The sequence below is a fragment of the Oryza glaberrima genome, chromosome 2 (assembly GCF_000147395.1).
Source record: "Oryza glaberrima chromosome 2, OglaRS2, whole genome shotgun sequence".
Classification (NCBI taxonomy): Eukaryota; Viridiplantae; Streptophyta; class Magnoliopsida; order Poales; family Poaceae; genus Oryza; species Oryza glaberrima.
The window spans coordinates 15,585,682-15,612,549 of record NC_068327.1 but is presented as its reverse complement, the minus strand read 5'-3'; the positions used below and the strand labels follow the sequence as shown (position 1 = coordinate 15,612,549).

The window sequence follows — 26,868 nt, the reverse complement described above, 5'->3', positions numbered from 1 at the left end:
TAAAATAATTCCAAGTTTCCAACCGTACCGGCCTCACAGCGCACCTTCAACCAAAGTGCTACTCTTGCTCCAAACTTATCATCTTTTCCACATTAGTGTTGTCATGTACCAGATTTGTACACAAGCCAATATAGTACACCAGATTCCTTCAGCATTAAGAGGCAAACCAAGACTATTTCAAACCTATTATTTACGTAATACATATTTCTAAAAGAGGGCAGCTAGCGCACGGGATGCTGTTCAAGACTAAAGTCACGAGATAATTAAACAATTTGATAAATTAATAGATATTTCCAACCGCGTCACCTGGTGTCCACGCGATTCCTCGTTGCTTTCCCCAGCCAGATTGTCACGCCCAGAAATTTAGCCCAAATTTTCAGACTATTTTGTGTATTAAATCCCTGTCCAGGACTAGTCAGGGTACACAAAACGACAAGTAATAAACAGTTCCAAACGTAAATAAAGCGTAAAATACTTACAGAAGAGGCACTTATTCCTCACACCGAAACAAAAGCAGCAGCAGCGAAAAAGGCGATCCTAGCGGGGCTTCAGCTCCACTCCACAGGCAAAACTCAACTGGGGTCTGAGCCTTGGTCTTCTAACTTCGCCTCCAGCTCAGAAGCACTACACTTCTGAAAAAGGGGAATAATAGCAAGGCTGAGTACAACCACCGTACTCAGCAAGCCACACCAATGATGCAGGCATGTAAGGGTAACACAAGGACGATTTGTGGCTATTTGCATAAAGGCAGTTGTAAAACATTTTATTGAGTAAAATAGTAAAACTGTTGAGTAATTAAAGTAACATTAAATCTCCACTGATCAACGCTGCACCACGTTGAACAGGCCCAACCAACCCACCTGAACTACAGTGCATTGAGTCGATTTATTAAGGTGGGACTAATCACGGTGAATCTGGTCGACTGCCCATAACCGCGGGCACGGGGGCACGGCTATTCGAATAGTTTTACTCTGGCCAGAGGTGTACAACTGTACCCACAAGACACATCCCCACGACATGTTTCCGTGCGCCGACATGCCACCACGACATACCGGAAAGAGGTCGTGACAGGACCCTTCGCATAACCCCCTCTAACCGATCGCACCACACCTCAGGGTTCGCCCCCGTTCCCAGCAGGCAACGGGCAGCCCCCCTCTCGTACCGCGGTGAATCCGGAAGCCGATCAATCGGACACCCCGGCCGACCCAACTCTATCACGCCCACCCTCTCCTGGGTACGTCGGCTAGAGGAAAGCTACACTACAAGCCCAGCCATTGCCCATGCTGGCTGTGGTAAGCACGATAAATTCTTCCAGGGTTTCCCGCGAACCGGTCCTTAATTGCCATGGGTGCGACTAGCAAAACCATACACCCACAGCCCACCATTCAGTCGCATTTTAGTTGGATAATTACGACCATGAAGCATGGCCAGATGTCTCGAGCACGCAGCTCATTCTGTTATTGAAAAGGTCTAATACTGTAATTATCCCATCAATTGAGCTAGTGGTAATTAAGCATGGCTAAGCATATAGTTCCAGCTAGGTCACATAAGTAACATGAGCTAGTTGATTTATTACCCAAGGTTGACAAAGGACAGATATCAAGTAAACATAGCACAAGCAAGCAGATAGGTAATACCTAGATCCCATGTAATTAGCAAAACATGCATGTTTATTTGCAAATAGTAAAACAATTGTAAAGTAGGCTCAATATGCTCAAGGGGAATGTGTGACTTGCCTTGCTTCTTCACTTCAACCTTCTGAACTCTGATCCTTGCGACCGCGAACTTCCAAAACAACGGATTCTACACGCTAGCACGCACAACGAGGAAAAACTCTAATAAAAACCAGGGAAACAGTACATAAAAAGTAAACAAACATGTAGATCTCAATTTTAGATGAATTTTGCAAGTTGAATGGCCCAATTTGGAGTTCGAATGAATTAGATATGAATTTTAGAAGTTTTGAGCCATTTAAATGAATTTCTAGAATTATTAACGAATTATTTTCTATTTTCTCAAAGGAAAAGGGACGCGCTGACGTCATCAAGGGGGAGGGGCGGCGCCAGCAAGCGGGCCCCACCGGTCAGCGACACAAGGGCGCCGGTCCACCGTGGACCGGGACCACCGAGGCGGTCCACCGCCGGTCCACGGGAACCGACGGCCCGGATCGACCCAAGCCGATCGGGCGGCCACGGGGCGGCGCGCTGGGGCACGGGCGCGGCTCAGGCCAGCCGGCCGAGCGACGGCGAGCGGCGGCGCGGCCACCGGCGCGGGAAGCTGTGGCGCACGCGGGCTGCGGCGGCGAGCGGTGCCTAGGCATGGCGGCGACGCGCAAGCGGCGGCCAGTGCGGCAAAGAGAGGAAAAGAAAGCAAGGGGAGGAGGAGGGAGATGCTCACCGAGATGACGATGATCGGCGCGGGGAAGGACGACGACGACCACGATGATGGCGGCGCTGGCCCGGCAAGCGATGGGGCGGCCGGGGAGCGTCTTGGCCCGAGGAAGGAGAGAGAGAGGGATTAGGCCGCGCGCGGCGACCGGAGATAGCGAGGAGAGGCTGCCGGAGGTGGTAGAGGTGGTGGTGGCTCGGGTTGGCGGCTGAACCGGGGCTCTGGTGATGGTTTGGGGATTTGGAGTGGCGGCCGGTGTGCGGGGAAGCGCGGCGAAGCCGAGGGTGGCGGCGGATTTGCGTGGCGATGGCTGAGGCGGCGAGGAGTGGTGGCTTGAGGCGACACAGGCGGTGGTGGAGCTCGGGTCGATGGTGGAAGCAGTCCTCGGGCGATGGAATGGACGGGTGGAGTGGCGGCCGGGGCGTGGCACGACGCGGCGAACCCGAAGGCGGCATCGGCGTGGTGCGGCAGCGGCTAGAGTGGCGGTGGCGGGCGGCTGGAGGCGGTGGAAGGGGCGGCGGCTCGGTTTCATGGTGGAGATGGAATTCCGACGATGGAATGGGGAAACAGAGTGGATGCCGAGGTAGGGCTTGGCTCGGTGATGCCGAAGGTGGCAGCGGCCCTAGCGACGGGAAACGGCGGCCGGAGCTCGCCTAAGGTGGGTGGCGATGGGGAGCAGCGTGGGGAGAGCGGGGAAAAGCGCAGGGAGCTCGGGGTGGAGGGGGGAAACAGAAGAGGGGAGCACGAGGGTGCTTTATATAGGGCTTAGGGAGACGGGATCGGGCCCGAGAGGGGTGGAAACCGGCCGGCGACGTGGGGGAGAGAGAGAGAGATGCGGGAGGCGGCGACGTGGCCGGATTTTGCGGGGAGAGTGGGGGAAAACGACGCGGACGTGGGCGACGACCGCGTCCACGCACGCGCGGGAGAGGCGGCGACGTGGGACGCCGACGTGGGCGAAGTGGAGCTCAATTTGGCGCCAAAAATTGGGGAAAAGTGGGGGAAAATGTGGAGGAGTTGGAGGGGAACCGGTTTCACTCGGTTTGGGTGCGAGGGCGCGAGCAGGAGGGCACCGGATTTGGCAGGATGTGGGCGGCAACCGCCGACCATGGCGGCTTCGGCCTGGAAAGCCGTAGGTAGGAGGAGGGCCTGACAGGTGGGGTCGCCGGGCCCACCTGTCGGGGAGGGAGAGAGGGAGGAGAACCCAGGGGGTTATTTAGACTTTGCGCGAGGGGAAGGAAGATGGGTCGACGGCCCAAGGAGGAAGGAAGGAAGAGGGGAGGGGACGGGCCGCAGGGAGGGAAGGAGGGCTTTGGGCCGGAAGTGGCCCAAAGTGAAGGAGGGAGATTTGATTGTTTTCCTTTTTATTAAACTAGCAAAAATGCCCGTGTGTTGCAATGGGTGAAAAAATTCTAATGATAATATACGTTTTTCATGCATAATCATGTGAAGACAATGTTTGTATTTTAATGAGCGGCTTGTTTTTTTTATAAACGGTGTTTTTTTTTCTTCCACGATTTTCTCAAACCATTTTTCAGAAATAGTGCATTTCTTTCTAACAGTTTTTTCCTAGCATGTTTTTTTTTCCATTTTTTACTGATGACAAAAACCATATTTTTCTCCTCTTTTTTGTTTTGCTTTTCTCGCGTGTTTTTTGTCTATTTTTTCTGACAATTACTTTCTCGCGTGGTTTTTTTTGCTTGTTTTTTTCTAAATGTTATTTTTTGCTTTTTTCCAATACATGAGAATATATGACGAAATAAAAGCCGTGTAGTAGATGGTAAAAAATTGATGGATCCTACCCGACTCAAGCGTCCATCAATTTAGCTTTTTTCTGACAGATTTTTCAGAGCGATTTTTTTAATAGATAGTGTTTTTTTCTTGCGTGGTTTTTTCAAACCATTTTTTTTAGAAATGACGCATTTTTTCTGACAGTCTTTTCCTCGTATGTTTTTTTAAAAAGTTTTTGCTGGCAATGGAAATAATTTTTCTCACGTGTTTTTTTATTTTTTAAGAAGATGGAAAAAAAAACCTTTTCAGCGTGTTTTTTGCGCTTTTTTCTGACTTTTTTCTCACACGTCTTTTTGACCGTTTTTATTTTCTCATGCATTTTTTATTTTTAAATAGTTAGATTAGATTAGAGATAGAGAAGAGATTTATACTGATTAGAAATTGGACTTTGTTTCGCCCTTTCCATATTGCGTGCATTTTTTATTTTATACGAACCAGCTTTTTATTTTTTACGAACCATTTTTTTGCCACTTTAGAGAATCGGACGAACTTTTTTAGATGTTTTTTCGGATTTTTTTCGCCTTTACAGGAATCAGACTTTTTTCCGTTTTTAAAGGAATCGGATCTAGCATTTTTTTCACCACTTTTTTTTAGCCTTTTATAGGAATTGGATTTTTTTTCCCGTTTGCATCTACAGTTTTTTTTCGCCACTTAGGGGAAATAGACTTCTGTTGTTGTTTTTTTTTGTTTATTTTCTTTTTTGTGTGGCTTTTCTTTTTCTTTTTATGCACCTTTCTGCCTTTGTTCTATCCCTTTTATTTATTGTTTTTTTTTAAAAAAGACCAAAAGCACCTTATTGCAAGATTATAGGGACTCAAATGCAAATATAAAAATTACAGGGACTCAAATACAAATGTACAAACCCAAAAATTAAAATCATATAAAAATGGAATGCTCTCGACATGTAGGTTCCGTTTTTGCAAACAGATCTTCAATCCAGCACATCAATGTTTTTTCACCAAGATGTATGGAATAATGGTATAGATTGAAACCGAGAGAAGTGGTGCCTAGTATCTCGGACTCAATCCGAGAGGAGTGGGACTCGGATCTAGAGTCGGACTTTTTGAATCGCAACGAGAGGAGTCGAACTTTTTTTTATTTTTATCGCTATTTTTTTAGGGACCGACTCGGACTTTTTTTTGTCGCTATTTTGTTTTTTCTTTTCTTTTTTTCGCACGTTTTTGTTCGCCGGTTTTTTTATCGGACAAATTTTGGTTTCTTTTTCGCCCGGTTTTTTTTGCCTTTTTTCTAGATCGGACATATTTGGTTTTTCTTTTTTTTGCACTTTTTTTCGCCTGGTTTTTTGGATCGGACAAACTTGGTTTTTTTCGCCTGGTTTTTTTGACGGACGATGGAAGCACATCTTATTTTTTAAGTAGTAGAGATTGGTTAAATGAACTTTGTGCTATTCAAATTATTTCTCGAGCTCCGAAAATTCGCGGGAAATTTCAGAGAGTATTTTAGGGCACAAAGAATATTACAAAATATTCTCGGCCAATGATTTTTAAAGGAAATTTTAATTCTCCCATTATTTCACTTGATTAAATTGCTTTAACTTTTATTTAATTTCTAGAAAATGCATTATTTAATGATTTTTAATCCTGAACGAAAATCGGGGCGTTGCACGGATCCTCCTCGGTCTCGCGCGCCTCCACATGCGATACCTTGTCGGTGGAGCACACTCACAGCTAGCCGGAGCAGCAGACAGTGCCCTCTTCCTCCAAGCTCCTCCTTGGTATTGCTCCCTCCACGTCTTGAACCAACGCTTGGCGATGCAAGGAGTGACATCGGTTGCAGCAGTAGTAGGAAACAAGGATGGAGCCGAGGGGAAGGGATAAAAGGAGAGAAGGCATGTGGTGCTTGATTCCTCGCAGCTAGCCATACCTCGCAGCCAGCCATGATACTTGATACCTCACAGGTACCAGGTATCAGGTTTAATACCTGTGGGTATCAGCCATGATACCATAGATATTAAGCATGGTACGTACAGGTACTGGGTCTGATACCTGGGTATCAGCGGTAATACCACATGTATCAAACTTGGTACCTATGGGGTACCGACTGTGGATGATACATCGCACAACATACTTGCACACACTCCGGCAATGAGCATGGTGGCTCGCCATCACGTCGCCACGAATGAAAGCTCCATCACCATCAGCAAAGCGCCTTGAAGGATGAGGCCAAGAAACCCACGTTGGTCAGCATCCTTCTCGACAGCCTCCCTCCTTCTTGATTTCCCCATTCCGCCATGGGAGCTAGATCCAGTGGATGTCCATGCCTCAAAAGATTGAGACGGAGGAGGAGGCAATATGACCTTGTAACCAACATGCACTCAGGGTAGATCCAGCAATGAGGAGGAGGGGGAGGGGATCCGTTTTCGGGGGCCTGCTTCGCCATTGCCATGCCTTCATAGAGGAGCTCTCTGCAACAGAGAGGAGGGGAAGGGGAAAAGGAGGGCAAAATAGGAGAGGCGGAGGAGGAAGACGGAGACTCGGAGAGAGAAGGCAAATAGATAAGAACAAAGCGTTACCTACTTATTCCATTTCCACGGGATACGGTTGAGTAGTTTTTCTGTTTACATAGTACATCATGCGAAACTCCTCATCCATTACTATAGTTGAAGATGCATGCTTAATTATTTCTATGTATGTATATATATATCCTCTTCACATATGTACATATCGGTCATCAGTTCCTTGCTCCAGCCTTTAATTTGGTCGCTAATAGTAACCGAAACACACGCTATTTGCCAACTTGAGCAACACTAGAAATGGGAGGCATGTGGAATCCCATCAGCTGTGGCACCAATCGACGAAGTTTTAGTATAGCATCAGCTACTGAAGCTCTGGGAGCCGACACCGTGGGATTGTAACTCTTTTCCGCCTCGTACTCGCAGCAGGAATCGATCAAACAGGAAAAAACTGGAATTCCTATTAGTACTTGAACCATGGATAGCTGCAGTAGCAGTAGTACTATATACTAATGTGCTAACATGTGTCTTGGCCGGTATCTCAGTATATATGGGGTTGAATTTCACTCGAGGCGTTGCTGCTAGTTGAATGTGAACTGCATTCTTCTAGAGTGACAGCTGCTGGTAATTGAGCTAATGGATCGACACTAGGGTTTTCAATTTTGATTTCATCCAAAATTTCGCTCATTTCGGTTCTACCGAAATTTTGGTACTTTTTGGACCTTTTTTTTCTCAAAATTTTAGCATAATTTAACTGACTTTAACTAAATTTTGGCCAAATTTGCAAAAATTTGAGAAAACCGAAAATTTCGACTAAAATAATCGCTTGCCAGGAAGGGGGCCTGAAATTTTGAACTGAAATTGCAATCCCTGATCGACATGCCAAATACTTTCTGGAGGTAGGAGATGAACCGTATTGTTTAGAAAGTTCACATCAGTTTCAGAGAACATTGATGTGTGTGTGTGTTTGTATGTGTGGGTTGGGGGTAGGGGTGGGCGTTCGGTTTACTCGGTTAATTCGGCTCGGTTTCAACGGTTTAATAAATTTTGGTTTTCTATTGCAACCGAAGAATCTATATAAAAAAGAAAACCGAGCCGATTAAACGGAGTAACTTCGGTTCACCGAACAAACCGTTGGAACACGTTGCCATGAGGCCACAGCCGTGGCTTCGCACGATAACGTGATGATAATAAACAGGGCTTGAGACATGGGTAGCTTAGGAGATGTTGGGCCCCATTAAAGAGATGTTGGGCCTTAAAGCTTGCACGTTGCCTAGTTTGTTGTGATACTGTGTACGTGTGGTTCGGTTTCTCCGGTTTTCTCGGGTTGTTCGGTTCGTGACAATTAAAAAACATAGAAATTAAAATACCGTAGACCGATCAAACGCAAAACAGATGCCGAAGGGTAAACCGATGCCTAAAAAAACCGACACTTCGATTCGGTTCGGCTCGATTTTGTTCGGCTTGCGGTCTTCGGGTATTTTTTGCCCACCCCTAGTTGGGAGTGGGGGAGGAGGTGTTGTTGTTTTGTAAATATAAAACTACGTACACTCCCGTGAAAACTTACCAACTAAAAGAAAAAGCTATTTTCTGGTGAGTTATGTAGGTTCTATACCTCAGATCCTGATTTTCAAGATGGGGAAAAATGAACTTATATATGTTACCATATACTCCATGTAGTTATATTGTCTAAAAAAAGTGACCTTAGTGGCCTATAACAGAAAGAGTAAATTTCTCCACGCAAAAAAAGAGTAAATTTCATAAAATTATAGATATTTTGATCAAATTATTATAAAACTACAGATTTAACAATAAATTTATCCTAAAACTACAGGTTTAACTCTAAGTATCGCAAAATTATATATTTAATAATTAAATTATCACAAAACTATATATTTTGGGGTTTAAATCCTTAGCACTAATATTATGGTTGAGTTATAAATATTCAAGTTTTGTAATTAAATTGACACTAAACCTATAGCTAGTTTTGTGATACACTATTTTAAATATATAGTTTTGTGATAATTTGGTCAATATATTTATAGTTTTGTGAAATTTACTCTAACCGAAAAGATAAACTTTTGAGCGGCTTACAATGAATTTTTTTTTTTTGAGAGGGCTTACAATGAATTGCCTCTACAACATCCTTATACATCTGTAAATATACACCTGCTTCATAGTTTAGGCGTAATAACTTAATAGGCTTCTATGGTGTTACCCTTGCATAAATTCCTTGTAAAAAACTTATGTTTCACTGGCATACAATGAATTGCCTGTAGAACAAGATTGGCGAAGATACAATGTAGTACAAAAGCAAGAGCTAGCTCCAAAACAAATGGTGGTACAAAAGTAGTACTACTGCATGTGGTTTATGCCGAGTTTAGTTCTCAACTTTTTATTCAAACTTTCAACTTTTTCATCATATCAAAATTTTCCTACACACATAAACTTTCAACTTTTTTCTTCAAACTTCTAATTTTAGCGTGGAACTAAACACAGCCTTAGTTATACCAATCTGCAGCAAGGACATTATCCTAGGTGTTCGATGTTACTCTAATATCAACTCCTACTTACTACTCATATAGGAGTATATCTGAAAGAGTTCATGGATGCATTTATATGTTTCATATACAAGGCTCTTTCAAAAAGAGGAGGTAAGCTTTTCTGTCAACAAGGTAGGGGTGTATGTACACTCGATGAATGCTCGCACTACTATGCACGAAGCCACGAGCGTGCATACAAACATGGGAATGGAAGATCTAGGAATGTTGTTGTCGTGTCGGAATTGCAGGATTGCTGCTCGATGGACAGCTCAATGTTGGCTTGTTTTTGTTGAAGATTCTAGCAATGTTGTTCTAGATGGACTAGAGAATTGACATGTACATGATAACATAATATTTGCACCTAAACAAGTTTCTCCTTTGCAAAGTTGTATTGCCTTTTTGCCGAGAAAGCTGAAGGAACATTAATTTCTTTCTTTGCATTGGCACCGATAACAGCAGATGCAACATTTTCCTTTTGACGTAAAATAGATGCAAAGTTACGTGATAATATGTACAATTATTGAAAAATATGATAATATGCAAGAAATGTCAAATCATTATCTTCATAATATTTTTCAATTATTTAAACACATACATCTACAATTTCTATAATATATAACATGCATTCATCCATATATCTTGCAGCAAAGCTCGGGATATCAATTAGTTAGAGAAGCTTGGGATATCAACTAGTTAGAGAGACAACCGAGTACATGGATGGATGGCAAAGGTGGCTAATTTTAATGAAGTGTACAGCTTTGTTGGTGCCTCATTTTAATCTCTATCCATCTCTTATTACAAGATGCCTACCGAGTCTCATTTTAATCTCTATCCATCTCTCACTACAAGATGCTTACCGAGTTCTTATCGGATTGGGATCCTCTGCATTGAAGGAGAAAATGCAGAGGTGCTACAGTACTGCAGATGATCTGCATCCCTTATACATCCTGTCTATGCAAACTAAACTATATATATCCACATAGCAGTCAGAGTCAGTTTCTTGCTTGATCCTACAATCCATTTGCTAATGGAAATACCTAAAAAGGGAGCGGGCGATATCTAACTAATACTATTTATTAAGCTGACTCATGTTGGAAATAGGAGGCACGTGGAAACCTATCAACAGTCATACCATGGGACTAAGTTTTAGTAGCCTCGTCTACCACAGATTTTGGAGCGAGACCGTGGTGGGTAGACTGCTGGAGCCCTTGTTTGTGTTGCATTGGCAGTAATCTTCATAGAGGAAGAAGTTATGTAAATGTATTGCAATGACAGTAATCTTTATAGAGGAAGAAGTTATGTAAATGTACAAGAACCGCAAAATTTCTGGTAAACAATGGCCGCTGGTCACAACTGATCGTTGGCCACCTTCTTCTCGCAACCGCAACTATTGCTCACTGCGTCACATATGATTAAGTGTGCAGAAGATATTTGATCTGGCACACAGGATCAGCACACGTCTTCGCATCATCATATGCCTTTTGTTCTTCTGGACGAGGAGGCCATGCTAGTCGTTAAATATTTTCTTTTTATTTGGATAAATTTTCTTTTTATTTGGATAACTTAGTGTAACATAGTGGTAGAAATATAATATCTCTATTTATAAACAATCCATTATATAGATCACACCCATGACCCATCCAAACATGTGCGTAAAATACAATGTAGAATTCTAGTTATAAAACAGTCAAGTAGTTCTAAAGAAAATTTCTCCGAGTATCCAAGTTTTAGCCTAAGCACAACAAATTTCCACAACAATACAAAATAAATTTACAAGTACAAATCTTCAACAAATTCCTTGTGTACCACCGTTATTTTGCCGCATACTTTGTCACTCATTGTCTTACTACCAGTTGTGACATCATGAGGTCTTTCAGTACTAGTACTACACATGGAATTGTCTATAGAACAGATTGGTGAAGATACGAGCTATTCCTCTCGTTAAAATATATGATATTTGATTTTTGACCATAAATTTTTTATTAGGATACGCTTATAGATAAGTTAAGTTTATGACTTTATGGAAGTGCTTGACAAAGCAAAACTGAGGTTGTGCTCACATATCATGGACTCATGGGTCATCTTAGGCTGAGGCATCAAGAATGGAGTAAAGCTCAAAGCAAGCAGACACTGTAATACGAAAGCTTATGCATCCATGAAAATGCTCATCATAATTTTGACCCTTAAATGTTCCATTATAGTAATTAAGCGATAATAGACATGGAATATAAGAAATAGAATAATCTAAGGTGTGCTTCTGCAGTGAAAGATGAAGTTATAACAAGGACAATAACAAGTGAGAATGTATAAAAGAATAATCCTTACATGCAACTGATTGCGAAGAAGCTCTGACTTTGTTTCCTGTTATATAAAAGGAAAAAAACATAAATATTTATGAATGTAATAATATGCTTATATCATTATATGCCACACCATGGTAGAATATTTTTTAAGAAACATATAAAAGGTGCTCAAAGCCTGTTCATTGAGGGCTTCTCTTAGTTTATTGATTAGGTTTATTCCAGCCATGTTGACACTTTCAAGTTGCTCAGCCTCAATGCACTGCTTTAGGACTGCTTCCTGCCATTGAAGGTCAGAAAGCAACTATGATCTTTGCTGAATACCTATGAAATAGAAAAGGAGTAAGGTGTTATAAGTGCATAGATTATTTTGATCAAGAATTTAAGTAAAAGGCTGAAAGTATTATAGCATCAAAGTATCATATCTCTTCATATCCAGTCTCCAACTTTGTAAATAAAGAAAAAAAAGTAAATTCAGGTTTCAGATTATCACAGCTAAGGAGCATTGTTAATAGGAAACTTTGCAGTGCAATATTGTTTTACACTGTAACTCATCAAAATAACTTAGTCAGATTTGAAAATAGCAACAATCCATAATTATGGCATACATGCATGGTAGCACTATATTCAAGTAAATAATCCACAGCAATAATCCGGTAAATAATCTGTTCCAAACAGGAACTCATGCAAGGACAATGCATTAATTTGGTATTGAGTTGTTTTAGCCTGAGTAGCAACCGTAATATTACATTGCCAGCTGCCACTGAGTTCTTTATGTTGCCAGCAGGTCCTGAACTCCTGGACATTCTCTACATTTGCATAGAAATAATTCCATTGCAAAGTCTCCAATCAAGAAGGTTGAATGAATCTCTGCCTTCAACATGAACCCATACCATGTTTCTCAACTTTGCAGTTTGGCCTTGTGTAAAACTTTGGTTTTGGATCTCTATAATCAAACAATCAAGATGACAATGGTGACTCTCTGCACATTTCCTTCTTGCATACAGTCAAATACCATGAAACATCTCTATGGATTCCACAATGACAGTGTATTACACAGATATGTCCATTGTCAAGCAGTCAGTAACCCTTCATAAGAACACACCAGCAAATAAGGAAAATGAACACCTGTCCACAAAATGGTCGTTCAGACTTCAGCTTCCTTTGTCGGTTATTAATCATGTACAGAGTACTATTTTTGGCATAATCATGAAACATCAAAGTAACCATGTGTCATGGCACCTTCCGAAGATTCCCCAACCTCGGAATGATCGCAGATTCCATCATGAATTGGGTCAGGCTGGTCGTTGCTTGGTGCTTGCTAACCTTAGTGAAGATTGATTGCACACACAGTCCTGCTGCAAATCACTCGTCCCTTCAGTCATCTCCTGCACAGTCATCAGCCCATGTCTATCAAACCTATGTGGCTTCAGTAGGTCATCACTCCTTATTGGAACATCTCAATACCTGGTTTTTCACCTCCCTTCAGGTGATGAAATCAGTCAAAAACTCAAAACAATCCATGCTGGAGCAAGTTGACTTGGTCACCCTTCAGCAATCAGCACATCCAACAGCTCAATAGATCTCCTAAGCTTTCTCTCCCGGAACACAGACTCAATCAGCCTTGCCCAGCATCTAGCCTCTGGCATGAACCCAGTGTCCACCAGTCCATACAATGTGACTGTTGCATCTGATACCCTCCCAACATCACACAGACCAATCAACAGCATGTTTGATGCTGCATAGTGAGGTACAAATCCTCGTCCGAGCATCATGCCCAGCAAGCCAGCCGCTTTCTCCATCTCTCCACATGAGCACAGGCAATTCATCACAATCCGGTAGCTTGCGACATTCAGCTGTACTCCTTCGGATGGTAACTTCTCAAGCAAGGTCACTGCTTCCGCTATCCGTCTATCTTTGCACAACCCCTCAAGCAGCAGATTGTATGTGACAACATCAGCCTTACACCCTTTCTGCCACATCTCCTGCACAAGATTGATCCCCTCATCCACATTCCCATGCCGACAAAGGCATCCAACAAGTGAGGTATAGCTGACAGCATCCGGCTGAACCCCAGATCTAATCATCTCCTCAAATACCCCCCTCGCTGCCTCCACTTCCCCTTTCTTACAGTGCCCATTGATCAAAGTGGCATAGTTGAAGGCATTTGGCTCGCACTCATTCTTCCTCATAAATCCAAAGATCGATTGTGCTTTCTCCACCTGTCCTAGCCTGCAGAATCCACCGATGAGCAAATTGTATGTTAGCTGGTCTGGCACAATGCGGTCCTTCTCGATCATGTCCTCAAATAGTTCAAACGCTTCCTTCATCTGAGCCCCACGACAGAGCCCACCTATCAATGTTGAATAGGTGACTAAGCTTGGTCTAACATCAGCGCAGTTCATCTTACGCATTTCATCAAACACCTGGAAGGCTGTCCCCAAATCGCCTTTCTTGACGTAATGCTTGATGAGGATGTTGTAGATGCACGTGTTGGGCTGCGGAAGGTACTTGCTCCGGGGGTCGCGCAGGTCGGCCAGGAGCTCGGTGAGAACATCGGGGCAGCGGCGGGAGGAGACGAGGCGGTCGAGGCAGACGGCGAGGGCCTTGCGGGAGACGCGGCCCCGGCGGAGGAGCGCGGGGAGGAGGCGGAGGAGCGCGAGGGAGTGGTCGGGCGGGAGGAGGCGGAGGAGCGGGAGGAACTGCGGCTCGAGGAAGCGGCAGGGCGCGGAGGCGGCGCGGCGGAGGACGGCGGCGGCGGCGGAGGGGAGGCGGGCGCGGGCGAGGCGGACGAGGAGCGCGGCGAAGGTGGCCGGGGTGTGCGAGAAGCCGCGCTGCGCGGCGGCGGCGTTGAAGAGGTCGAGCGCGCGCTGCGCGGAGGGGGAGGAGGCGATGAGGCGGGCTAGGTCGGGGTGGTGGACGTACCGCAGCTGCGTGAGGGGCGCTTCGGGCAGCGGAGGCGGCGGCGGCGGCGGGGAGGGCGGCGCGGCGCGTGTGGGCCTTCGGTAGTGGAGCGGGGAGATCCACGGGAGCGGGGCTTTGGTGGAAGCGGGTGAGGGTTTCATGCTCCCCTGCGGCGGCGGATGCTGGGGAGGAAACAGGCTAGGGCGGCGGGCGGCAGGACGCCGTGGAATCGCGGCGCCGCCCTCGTGTGGTGTCTCGCGAGCGCAGCGCAGGCAGGGCGCCGGAGCGGAGCGGAGCAGGAGCCTCTGCCTTGGCTGGGCCGTTTGTCAAATCTTGGACGCTCTTTTTGTTTGTTTGGATGGCCAGGATTTCTCTAGGCTTCACGGGAGTGGCTGTGTTCTTCCCCCGTTTTCCGCGCGCACGCTTTTCAAACTACTAAACGGTGTGATTTATATAAAAACTTTCTATATAAAAGTTGTTTAAAAAAATCATGTTAATCTATTTTTCAAAAAAAATAGTTAATACTTAATTAATCATGCAATAAAATAAACTTCGTTTTACGTGCCGGGGAAGAGGGGTTTCTTGTTGTAAATTTGGTCATAATTCGGCATATTTTAATCCAAAATATTAAGACAATAAACATGACATTTGCAATACGAGTAGATCTAGTGACAGTGCAAGATGTATACAACTTGAGTATGCTTAATATGAAATAAGCATCAACATTTACATAGTAACGCAATACTGCCATTGCGAAGAGTATTAACAAAGAAACATCTAATAGAATCGGGAGAATGAAAGTATACCCTGAGAACGTCCCACCGCTGGATTTTGAGGCAGTACTACCTCCGTTGATGTCGTTCATCATCTTGTCTCCAATCTCCGTCGACATCTTGGTGAAGGCGTTGATGCAGCAGCAGTAGCCGTGAAGAACAAGAGCAGTTCGTCCGCCTACCCGTGCAGGTTCTCAAGCGGATGGAGTTTCGGAGGCACCTGCTCGTCCCGTACACCTGTGCGCGCAGGTGAACAGAATCAGGGAAGGATTTTGTAGCTCAGGAACAGAGGAGGAGGAACTCGAAGTGCAAGAGAGGCCGGGAAGAACTTCTCCCGTCCTTCTGGTCGTTGCGGAGTATATAATATGCGAGCGCGAGAGTAACGTTCGGAGTCATCAACCGCGGTGTTTAATTTCGTAACCGATGCGCTCGTTAATACGGAATCAATTCACGGCATTTAATTCCGTAACCGACGGAATCAATTCACGGTGTTTAATTCCGTAACCGACGGAATCAATTCACGACGTTTACTTCCGTAACCGACGCGTTCATTGATACGAAATCAATTCTCCGTGTTTATTACCGTCCGTTACAAAACGAGAGAGCGCAACAACTGTCTGCCTCGCCTCGCCTCGCCTGGTTGTCCGCGCACCATCTCAACCGGTCAACAGAGACTCTCCACTAACTCCGTATTTAAGTTGAGACCTCTTCACCCGATTTCCAAGGTGGTATTATTACCCATAGCACTTAATGTGGGCCAATGGAATTTATTAGGATTTAATTGGGCCTAGCCCATTAATCTAACAATCCCCACCAAATTTCATGGCTCACAGGAAATGCTCTCGATTCTGATCTTGTTTGTTATACCAGTGTTTCGGTGGAGACTGTTAAGTTGAACTTCCTCCTAGGAAAAAAGCTACACCAGATCACAACTGAAAAATGGACTATGCCTTGAATTGTCAGTCTTGTGCGATTCAGGTTTCACTCAAACCCTTAACTGGTACTAGGCTGCCGTTTGCATCCCCTCTGTTTGGAGCATATAAGTCATACTCCCGGCCTTTTCATGAGTATCTAGAGATCACCCAGATCTCATAGACTGTGACTAGCAGTCGGACTCATATAGGTGTGTTCCTTCTAAGATGTTCTGTAGGCCAACATATCTGCTTTATGAAAAGCTACTCGGATTACATTAAGGTGTATACCATCCTACCATACAGATTAGAAGAGAAGTGCATCATGAAGATAAGCCCATTTTAGGGTCTCTTCTCTCAGTTACACAATAGTTTGTTTCGCCATCCAAATTGACGGGATCTCTGATCACAATGGTTTCCATTATTGTGCAACTCTAAGTGGGTCTCAAGCCTATCTCCCTCGATGCACAGTCTATCACATTACGTGGTAGCCCCTTGGTAAACTGATCTGCCAGATTTTTAGCCGTCTGGACATAGTCCAATGCTATCACTCCGGAGTTTTTCTGCTTTCTAACAGACTTAAGTTTTCTTTTAACATGCCTGGATGACTTCATGTTGTCCTTCGAACTGTTCACTTTAATAATCATTGTTTGATTATCACAGTTCATCAGGATTGCTGGTACTGGTTTTTCAACCACCGGCAAGTCCATCAGGAGCTCACGAAGCCATTCGGCCTCAACTGTGGCAGTATCTAAAACTGTGAGTTATGCTTCCATTGTAGACCTTGTTAAGATGGTCTGCTTGCAAGACTTACAGGAAACAGCGTCCCCTCCAAGTGTGAACACATACCCACTTGTGGCCTTTATCTCATCAGCATCAGATATCCAGTTTGAATCACTATAGCCCTCCAGTACTTTTGGGTACCTAGAGTAGTAAATTCCATAGCTCATTGTCCCTTTTAGATAGCGCATTACTCTTTCAAGAGCATGCCAATGATCATCTCCCGGATTTGAAACAAACCGGCTCAACTTGCTCACAGCAAATGAGATGTCAGGCCTCGTTGCACTAGCTAAGTACATCAATGAACCAATAATCTAGGAGTATCTCCATTGATCCCTTGCTATTCTTTGGTTTTTCCTTAATAGCACACTAGGATCATAAGGAGTAGGAGCTGCCTTGCAGTCACTATAACCAAAGCGACTCAGGACCTTGTCCACATAGTGAGATTGCACAAGTATAATCCCACCCTCATCTCCTCTCGGTAGTTTAATGTTAAGAATAACATCAGCTACTCCCAAATCCTTCATTTCAAAGCTTTTGGACAGAAAGTCCTTGACCTCCTCAATCACATTGAGTCTGGTCCCAAAGATCAATATGTCATCGACATATAAACACAAGATCACTCCCTCTCCCCCACCATAGCGATAGTACACACATTTGTCAGCTTCATTCACAACAAAGCCAGCAGATGTAAGTGTATTGTCAAACTTCTCATGCCATTGCTTAGGCGCTTGTTTGAGACCATACAAGGACTTCAACAGCTTGCACACCATTCCCTCTTGACCTTCTAGTACATACCCATCTGGTTGATCCATATAGATCTCCTCCTCCAACCCTCCATTGAGGAAAGCTGTCTTAACATCCATCTAATAGACGAGTAGACCATGAGAGGCTGCCAGAGTGAGTAGTACTCGAATCATAGTCAAGCGAGCAACCGGTGAATAAGTGTCAAAAAAAGTCCTCGCCTTCTTTTTGGGTATAACCCTTGGCCACAAGCCTTGCTTTATACTTTTCGATTGTACCATCAGCCCTAAGCTTTTTCTTGAAAGCCCATTTGCATCTTACAGGCTTGCACCCATATGGACGCTCAATGACTTCCCAAGTACCATTAGACATAATTGAGTCCATCTCATTGCATACCGCTTCCTTCCAATAGTCAGCGTCAGGAGATGAATATGCCTCTTCAATGGTTCTTGGAGTATCATCCACAAGATATACAATGTAGTCATCTCCAAAAAACTTTGCAGTCCTTTGTCTCTTACTCTTTCGAGTTGCTACAATGTTATCCTCCTTAGGATTTCCTCAAGCGTTTGATCAATGTGTTCTATCGGTGCAAACTGCTCAGGGGATAAAATAGGTTCTTGACTAGAAGTGCTTGGTGCATTTTTCATAGGAAATTCATTCTCAAAAAATGTAGCATCTCTGACTCAGTAATTGTACCAACACGCATGTCAGGTACTCCAGAATTTACTATTAAGAACCTATATCCCACACCGTGGATAGCATAACCAAAGAACACACAATCTACGGTCTTTGGTCCAAGTTTACGCTTTTTGGCTATAGGTACATTTACCTTGGCCAAACAGCCCCATGTGCGCTGGTGAGAGAGATTTAATTTCTTCCTTTCCCTTCCTCGAATGGTGTTACTTCCTTAAGCTTAGTAGGAATTCTATTCAGGACATGACACACAATCAATATTGCCTCACCCACCATTCCTTGGACAGTCCTGCAGTGTCTAACATAGCATTCACCATCTCAGTTAGAGTACGGTTCTTTCTTTCGGCTACCCCGTTTGACTGGGGTGAATAGGGAGGCATCCTCTCATGAATAATTCCATACTCTTTGCAGAAAGAAATAAACTCATTGGAAAAATACTCTCCACCCCTATCAGACCTCAACCTTTTGATTTTCCTTTCCAGTTGGTTTTCTACTCAGCGTTATAGATCTTAAAGTAATGTAATGCTTCATCCTTTGTTTTCAATAGGTACACATAGCAGAATCTAGTGCAATCATCTATCAGTGTCATGAAATATTTCTTTCCCCCTTTAGTCAACACGCTATTAATTTCGCACAGATTGGAATGAACAAGTTCTAGTGGTGCCAAATTCCTCGCCTCAGATGCCTTGTGAGGCTTGCGAGGTTGTTTCGATTGAACACAAGTATGGCACTTAGAGCGTTTGACTAAACTAAATTTTGGAATTAAACTCATGTTGGCTAAGCGTGTCATACAACCAAAATTCACAAAATTCACTTGACAAAGTCGCGAATGCCACACATTGGACTCATCATCATCATCGCTTACATGGTTCACAACTTTATTACATATATCATCCAAGGAAAAGCGGAACAAGCCTCCGCTGTCATAACCTTTTCCAATAAACGTTCCATATTTAAATACGACACATTTATTGGATTCAAACACAAGTCTAAAACCATCTCTACACAGTACAGAGCCGCTAACTAGATTCTTCTTTATTGAAGGGACATGCTGCACGTTCTTCAGCTGCACGATCTTTCCCGAAGTAAACTTCAGATCGACCATACCAACACCATGAACAGCCGCAAGCGATCCATTTCCCATCAACAAGGAGGAACCTCTCCTGACCTGATAAGAAGAAACAGAGAAATGCCAGCACACACATGAATATTAGCACCAGTATCAACCCACCAATCAGGTGAGTGACAGACAGAGAGAACTGTAGGTAAAAATTTACCATACCTCGATGTTCCTCCGCCCTCACTAATAACCATGTTTGTAGACTTCTTGTCCTTGCGCTTAGGACAATCCTTGGACCAATGCCCAGGCTTGCCACACACAAAGCAATTTCCTTTTACCTTTCCCTTGCCTTTCTTCTTAAAATTGGTTGTAGCCTTGGGTTTGACGTCAGGTTTGACTTTCTTGTTGTTGTTGTGGGATGCGTGAGGGTTCTTCTTCTGCACCAAATTGGCGCTAGAACCTCCCTCGATCTTTTTGCCCCGGTTGCCCTTTGCCCTTGACTTCTCCTCAACACCCAAAGAGCGAATAAGATCAGTAACACTGAACTCTTGCCTCTTGTGTTTTAGAGAAGTAGCAAAGTCCGTCCAAGAAGGTGGCAATTTGGCAATAATGCCACCTGCCACAAACTTGTCCGGCAACTCACAGTTGTTATTCTCAAGTTCCTTTGCCAACATCTGAATCTCATGAGTCTGTTCCACTATAGAACGGTCATCAACCATCTTGTAGTCATAGAACTGCTCCATGACATACAGCTCGCTGCCGGCGTCAGAAACCCCGAACTTGGCCTCAAGAGCATCCCACATGTCCTTCCCTGAAGGCATGTGCATATACACGTCCACAATACTATCGGCGAGCACACTGATCAATGCTCCACGGAACAAGCAATCCGTAGCCTCGAACTTAGCCTCCTCCTCAGGGGAGAGAGACGGTTCACTCGGTTTGCCCCGTGAAACAAAGAAACATTGCATCGCCGTCAACCACAAAAGTGCATGTGCTTTCCATCTTTTATAATTGAACCATCGAAAGCATGTGGTTTTAGTGATGCAGCAAAGCCAACTACCGAAAAAGACCTATTAAGTTTTTGGATTGTTAGAAATTTGGTCATAATTCAGCATATTTTAATCCAAAATAGTAAGACAATAAACATGACATTTGCAATATGAGTAGATCTAGTGACAGTGCTAGATGTATACAACTTGAGTATGCTTAATATAAAATAAGCATCAACATTTACATATTAACACAATGTTGCCATTGCGAAGAGTATTAACAAAGAAACATCTAATAGAATCGGGAGAATGAAAGTATACCCCGAGAACGTCCCACCGCTGGATTTTGAGGCAGCACTGCCTCCGTTGATGTCGTTCATCATCTTGTCTCCAATCTCCGTCGACATCTTGGTGAAGGTGACGATGCAGCAGCAGTAGCCGTGAAGAGCAAGAGCAGTCGCGCTTGAAGCGCTACCCAAAATCATGATCGTCCGTCTACCCGTGCAGGTTCTCAAGCGGACGGAGTTTCAGAGGCACCTGCTCATCTCGTACACCTGTGCGCGCAGGTGAACAGAACCAGGGAAGGATTTTGCAGCTCAGGAACAGAGGAGGAGGAACTCGAAGTGCAAGAGAGATCAGGAAGAATTTCTCCCGTTCTTCTGGTCGCTGCGGAGTATATAATATGCGAGCGCGAGAGTAACGTTCGGAGTCATTAACCGCAGTGTTTAATTTCGTAACCGACGCGCTCGTTAATACGGAATCAATTCACGGCATTTAATTCCGTAACCGACGGAATCAATTCATGGTGTTTAATTCCGTAACCGACGGAATCAATTCACGACGTTTAATTCCGTAACGACGCGTTCATTGATACGAAATCAATTCTCTATGTTTATTACTGTCCATTACAAAACGAGAGAGCGCAGCAGCAGCAGCTATCTGCCTCGCCTCGCCTTGCCCCGCCTGGCTGTCCGCGCACCATCTCAACTGGTCAACAGAGACTCTCCACTAACTCCGTATTTAAGTTGAGACCTCTTCACCCGATTTCCAAGGTGGTATTATTACCCATAGCACTTAATGTGGGCTAATGGAATTTATTAGGATTTAATTGGGCCTAGCCCATTAATCTAACATTTCCAACCCCCTCCTCCGAACAAAAGGCTACTTTTCCAACTTCACCTCTTTTATTTTTGACGTGCACGTTTTTAACTTAATAAACGGTGTGGCTTTTTACAATAACTATTATATAGCATTCAAGCGTCCTAGCGATCGTGTCGACCACATGACTTGAAATGGGACAGGCTGGCTTATTAGTTCTTTTTTAATGGCTTTATCCTGCGGGCTTAAGGACTTTCGCGAATCCTGTGAGCGTGGGCTAACGATGAGGGTTGTCGTTGTTGCGAATCTGATTAAATGACGTGGATCGCTGTTGTTGTAGGATCCAATGATTTGCCAATTGTTGCGAGAATCACCGCAGCAGAGATAATTGGCAGATGTGATTGATGAAAAGCTTGTGACCTTAACCTTGCCGGCATACACCATGAAGTATGCTTCAAGTGTTAACGGGCGTGGGCATTAAAAGGTTTATGGCGTTTATGGGTACAGCAACACACCTCTGCAGAGTGTATGAATTGTGATATGTCACTCCTTGTTTCGGGTAGAAACTGTAAACGTGGCAGGAAAGAAATATATCGGAAGTTCTAATACCTGTGGTACCTTATATGCAGTAGATTTTTATAATTACTTTATATGAGCTTTTACAATACTGTTTTATAAACATGCACAGGCCCGGCCCTGGAGGGGGGCAAGCGGTGCGGCCGCTCTGGCCCCCGACTCGTAGGTGTCCCTCTCCACCCGCTTCACCCCCCTCTGGCCCAACAGAAACTGATGCATGCGGGAGGTAAGAGCATGCCCAGCAGCTCTTCTATCCGGTCATCCATCCTTTGTTTAGCATATGGAGGGGAAAAATCATGCTCCAGCAAACACTCCATCACACACGCCATTTTTAGACATCCTCCAAACCGAGCCCTCTCCATGCCAAATTTGGCGTTTCTCTCTCCTCACGTCATCCCCCCAACTGCCTAGCTCCGACGACTCGCGCCACCATCCGGACTGTACCATGGGGAAACAGAGAGGATGGACATACCGGGTCTGCCATTTGGAGATCGCCAGAGTGGAAGCCCCGCCATCCGCGCCGCCCCACCGCTCGCACCGCTGCTCCTCCGCCGTGTTGCCCCCGTCGGGACTCCTCTGCGCGCAGCCTCCACGGCCACCGCGTGCCTCCTCCCTGTCCAGATGCACCCTCGTCGGTCGTCCTCCACCGCCCCTCGCTCGCCCGACCGCCGCCGCCCCTGGGCTCGCCAGCTTGATGTAGAGAAGTAGTAGTAGTAGGAACAAAGAAGAACGATGCAGAGAACTAGTACTAGTAGGAAAAAGAAGAAATAGTTGAGCAGTAGTACTAGCATAGAATAAATATAGTAGTATATGTTACTTGCATTGCTTTTATACTCATTTTAAATATATGAGTTAAAAATTATCCATTAAAAATATATCTGTTAAAATTTACTCATTTCGAAATATTATCGTGATAAATAACACCGTTAAATTAAGTCATTCAAAATATATCCCTTCAAATACAAATGTAAAATGTAAAGTTAGTTCGAAGATATTATAAAATATAGAAGGATGTGATATGGAGGATGCAATTTGGATGATCTGCTGGAGTGAGAAGAGATATAGAAGATGAATCTTTTTGGATGACTATCCATATGGGAATATGCAGGATCAAATTTGGATGAGTTGCTGGAGATGCTCCGAGTTCCTGAGAATCCCGACGGCATCGACGCGCGCGATCACGCCGAACCGCCGCTCACGTCCTGACGCGAAGTCGCGAACGCAAGATCGCGGCCGCTGGCAGTAGCACCGTCGCAACACCTCAGCCATCTCGTCCAAGGCCGCCGTCCGCTGGCCGTTTCCGCGCACTTCCGCTTCCGCCGCGCGACGCCCAGGCGAGGCGCCAGAGACGCAGCCGCCGAGCCGCGCAGGTTTCTTGCCGTTGCCGTGTTCTACACTTCTTCTCATGCCTCATTGATGTCTTGCTGTTGCTAATTTGCTGAGGTTGTGTTTAGTTTGTGTGTCAAAATTTTTTTTTAAGTATACGGACACATATTTAAAGTATTAAATGTAAACTAATAATAAAGCAAATTACAGATTCCGCCTGAAAACTGTGAGACAAATCTATTAAGCCTAATTAATCAATTAATCTATCATTAGCAAATGTCTACTGTAGCACCACATTGTCAAATCATAGCGTAATTAGGCTCAAAAGATTCGCCTCGCGATTTACATACAAACTGTGCAATTGATTTTTTTCGTTCATATTTAGTGTTTCATGTATGTGTCCAAATATTTAATATGATGAAAAAGTTAAAAGTTTAAAGAAAAAGTTTAAATCTAAGCACGGCCTGAATCACTGCGACGATCACTGATTCACTTTACTGGTCTAGTGAGCAGCAACAACACCATTGCCATATGAAAAATTGTAACTATGATTCCATGTATAAATTGTAATCTGTTATTTGTTGCCTGTTGCTAATTCAATTGGACGAGTGTTGGATGAACCAACAATGGCAGTGTGTGTCCCGACGCACTTGCGGACTTGTCGTGCGCTGCGCACTCGGATACTTGCAATCAACTACTTGGTAAGATATACTAAATCTAGATTTGTAATTTTCTAGCATACTTTATACGAGTTAAAACACTGTAGTTATGTTAATTTTTTCAATCATTAGGCCATATTGTCGATAAAGTATGCATCGGATAGCGAGAAAAGGGGAAAAACGAAAAGAGTGGATGGTTTAATAAAAGCCTAGAAAGGAGCATTGGACAAATTTTTAAGAGGTAACACGTGAACATCAAGCAAATATAATTTTAAGGTAATATGTACAATGTTTTCTATAAAAATTCTATTTCTGAATGCAATTTAAACGTTTATGGCAATAACTCATATATATACGTTAAGGGCTTCTACATTTAGTTTCGCATCGGGGCCTTAAAAACTCAGGACCGGCCCTGCTTGCTAGCTCCAATTTCTTGCATGCTCATTGGGAAGAAATCACTTGTGCTCTCCAACTATACTGACAATGCCTAATTAAAAGATTGATCCTACTAACACTATGGGTTTGTTCGGCGGTTCAATAAAGTTGCAGACACAATACACTATTTGTGTTGGCCGCACAATAGTGAAATTAAGTACAATTGAGCCGGGCCTATATCTCTCATTGTTTTCTGGTTAGCTTATCAACCACATGAAAAATTAAATTTTAGAACTTGAATTTAATTTTAAGTTAAATTGTGGTTTTAAATTAAAGTTAATTTATAGGTTCTCTCATCGTATTGTATCTTTCGGCGTTTACTTTTAAAGCTCTAAACATAGATATAAAAACTTGCCCATAAATTATCTTTGGTTGATTCATTCGCCAGCTCAGAAATCTTGTAGAAACATAGGGATTGTTCATTTTATAGTCAAAATCAACTTTACCAAATTTTGATGATGCCAAATTTTGACACGTTTTGACGTTACCGGATTTTTATACTATCGGGTTGTGTTTATTTGAAACCTTATCAAATTTTGGTTGAGTCTTTGTGAGAGAACTTCCGAAATTGCCAATCTTTGGTAGGGTGACAATGATAACATTATATTTAGTTTGTTACCCTACCAAAACCTAGTCATATCAAAACTTGATAAAGTTGAAAGTAGCAATAAAGTGTATATATCCATGAATCAAAGGTATAAAACTTAATATATTTTAATTGATATATACGGATGGTTTATATTTTAGAAACACACATGGAAGCCATATTTACTTGATTTCAACATCTACTGACGAATTGAGATCCGGTGCTGTAGTAGTAACAACTGCAACCTTGACAGTCGGAGCACATTATAACCGTTAGATCGATGGACCCAACAGCTCGGATTCGCTCTACCATCCCGTTGCACCATCGATGCTACAGTAACCGCTACAGTGTAAGTTTGCCACAATATTTTATGAACAATACTTTCTTACCATCTGAGCCGTCAGTTTTTTATCCATCGGCTGCACTGCGACTGCTAAACATCGTAGATCTCGATCCTCACCAAGGCACATGCTAGCACAGCACAAAGAAACGTAGGAGTACTCTGCTGCCATAAAGGCAAAACCATGTGGCTTCACCTTCTCTGCTGCAAGAATTCCAATTCCTATGCATGCCAATGTTTCTCCATTGTAAATTACCTGGGTGATGAGGAGAGCAGCAACCTCTAGTTATAAGCCAAGAATAATGTGGAGCCGTGGAGGTGCTGGAGAGTCAAAAGAACTCAAGTTTTAGTAGAGTGAAGGAGAACAGCATTGTGACATTCTCTAATGTGAGGTACATGCCTTTCTCGGTTTGATAGATAATGATGCAGGGCTATCAAGTATTTACCCAATGCTTACATTTGTTTGTTGGTGTGTATTTCCACATAAGATAGGTGTGGCACTGGATGCCCGTAGGTCGTATGTGCAATGCATAGGAGTGGGATTGTGAGGCAGCTTTGGGAATGATCAGCATCTACCACGTTTACATGACAGTCTCTCTTTCAGATCACGAGGATACTTAAAAAAAAAAAGGAGATTTGGAGGCAGCGGCGAAGCCAGGATTTAGGTATTAGGGGGGCCAACCATAAGGTCAATGTATCCAAAAGAAAGCTTATTGGCTGCTTGGTGAACAACGTGTTGTATGCATGATCAGTTTTCACCCCCCTACAGAATGGTGTCCTCGCAATCGATCTTGTGTGGACGTCTAGGCGGTTTATCTCCATCCATCCACTTCTTTAGTAAGGCTGAGTTGTTTTGGACAACTTCTCGGTTTTTCATGAGGTACTACCTAAACGGTTAAATAAATTGTTTGTAGGAAAGTTTTTTATATAAGTTTCTTAATATATTTTATAAGTTTCTAATAATTAATACCTAATTAATCATATGCTGCCGTTAGAAATATACTTCCAATCGCTGAATCGAATGCAACCTAAGAATTACATAATTGAATCATGCAAGAGAGAGTTAAACACAATTTATGTACTCCCTCCGTTTCACAATGTAAGTCATTCTAGTATTCCCACATTCATATTGATGTTAATGAATCTAGACATATATATCTATCTAGATTCATTACCATAAATATAAATATGGGAAATGATAGAATGACTTACATTGTGAAACGGAGAAAGTAGTTCTATACTAGCAGTCTAGCACTGAGATTTGATGCACTACAAAACATCTCAATTACTTCTTTAATTTGAAGACTCCATCCTGTTAATTTGTCACATCACATCAAAAGCTTCACCTAGCTGCTTGCGGGAGTTTTAGTGAGTTGCTGATCTATGCTCCCAGCTAGAGCTATGCATACGCATTCAGCTACACATATCCATACTCCCAGTTAGTGAGTTGCTAGCTACCGATATATACTCTTGCATCTATTAATTATTTATCTAGGGAGGGG

General features: G+C 43.6%; 1 protein-coding gene across 1 annotated transcript; it reads right to left on the bottom strand.

The window, feature by feature from the left end:
* Positions 1-10,391: 10,391 nt before the first annotated feature.
* Positions 10,392-14,709, bottom strand: LOC127764792 (pentatricopeptide repeat-containing protein At5g18475-like). The gene is made up of 2 exons (XM_052289709.1): positions 12,242-14,709; positions 10,392-11,816 (listed from the first exon to the last, which is right to left on the bottom strand). Exon 1 carries the CDS (start codon positions 14,555-14,557, stop codon positions 13,037-13,039), a length of 1,521 nt encoding a protein of 506 aa, XP_052145669.1. The 5' UTR covers positions 14,558-14,709; the 3' UTR covers positions 10,392-11,816; positions 12,242-13,036.
* Positions 14,710-26,868: the final 12,159 nt, after the last annotated feature.

Coding starts and splice junctions, on each gene's coding strand:
- LOC127764792 (XM_052289709.1), bottom strand. CDS start 14,557: ATGAAACCCTCACCCGCTTCCACCAAAGCCCCGCTCCCGTGGATCTCC.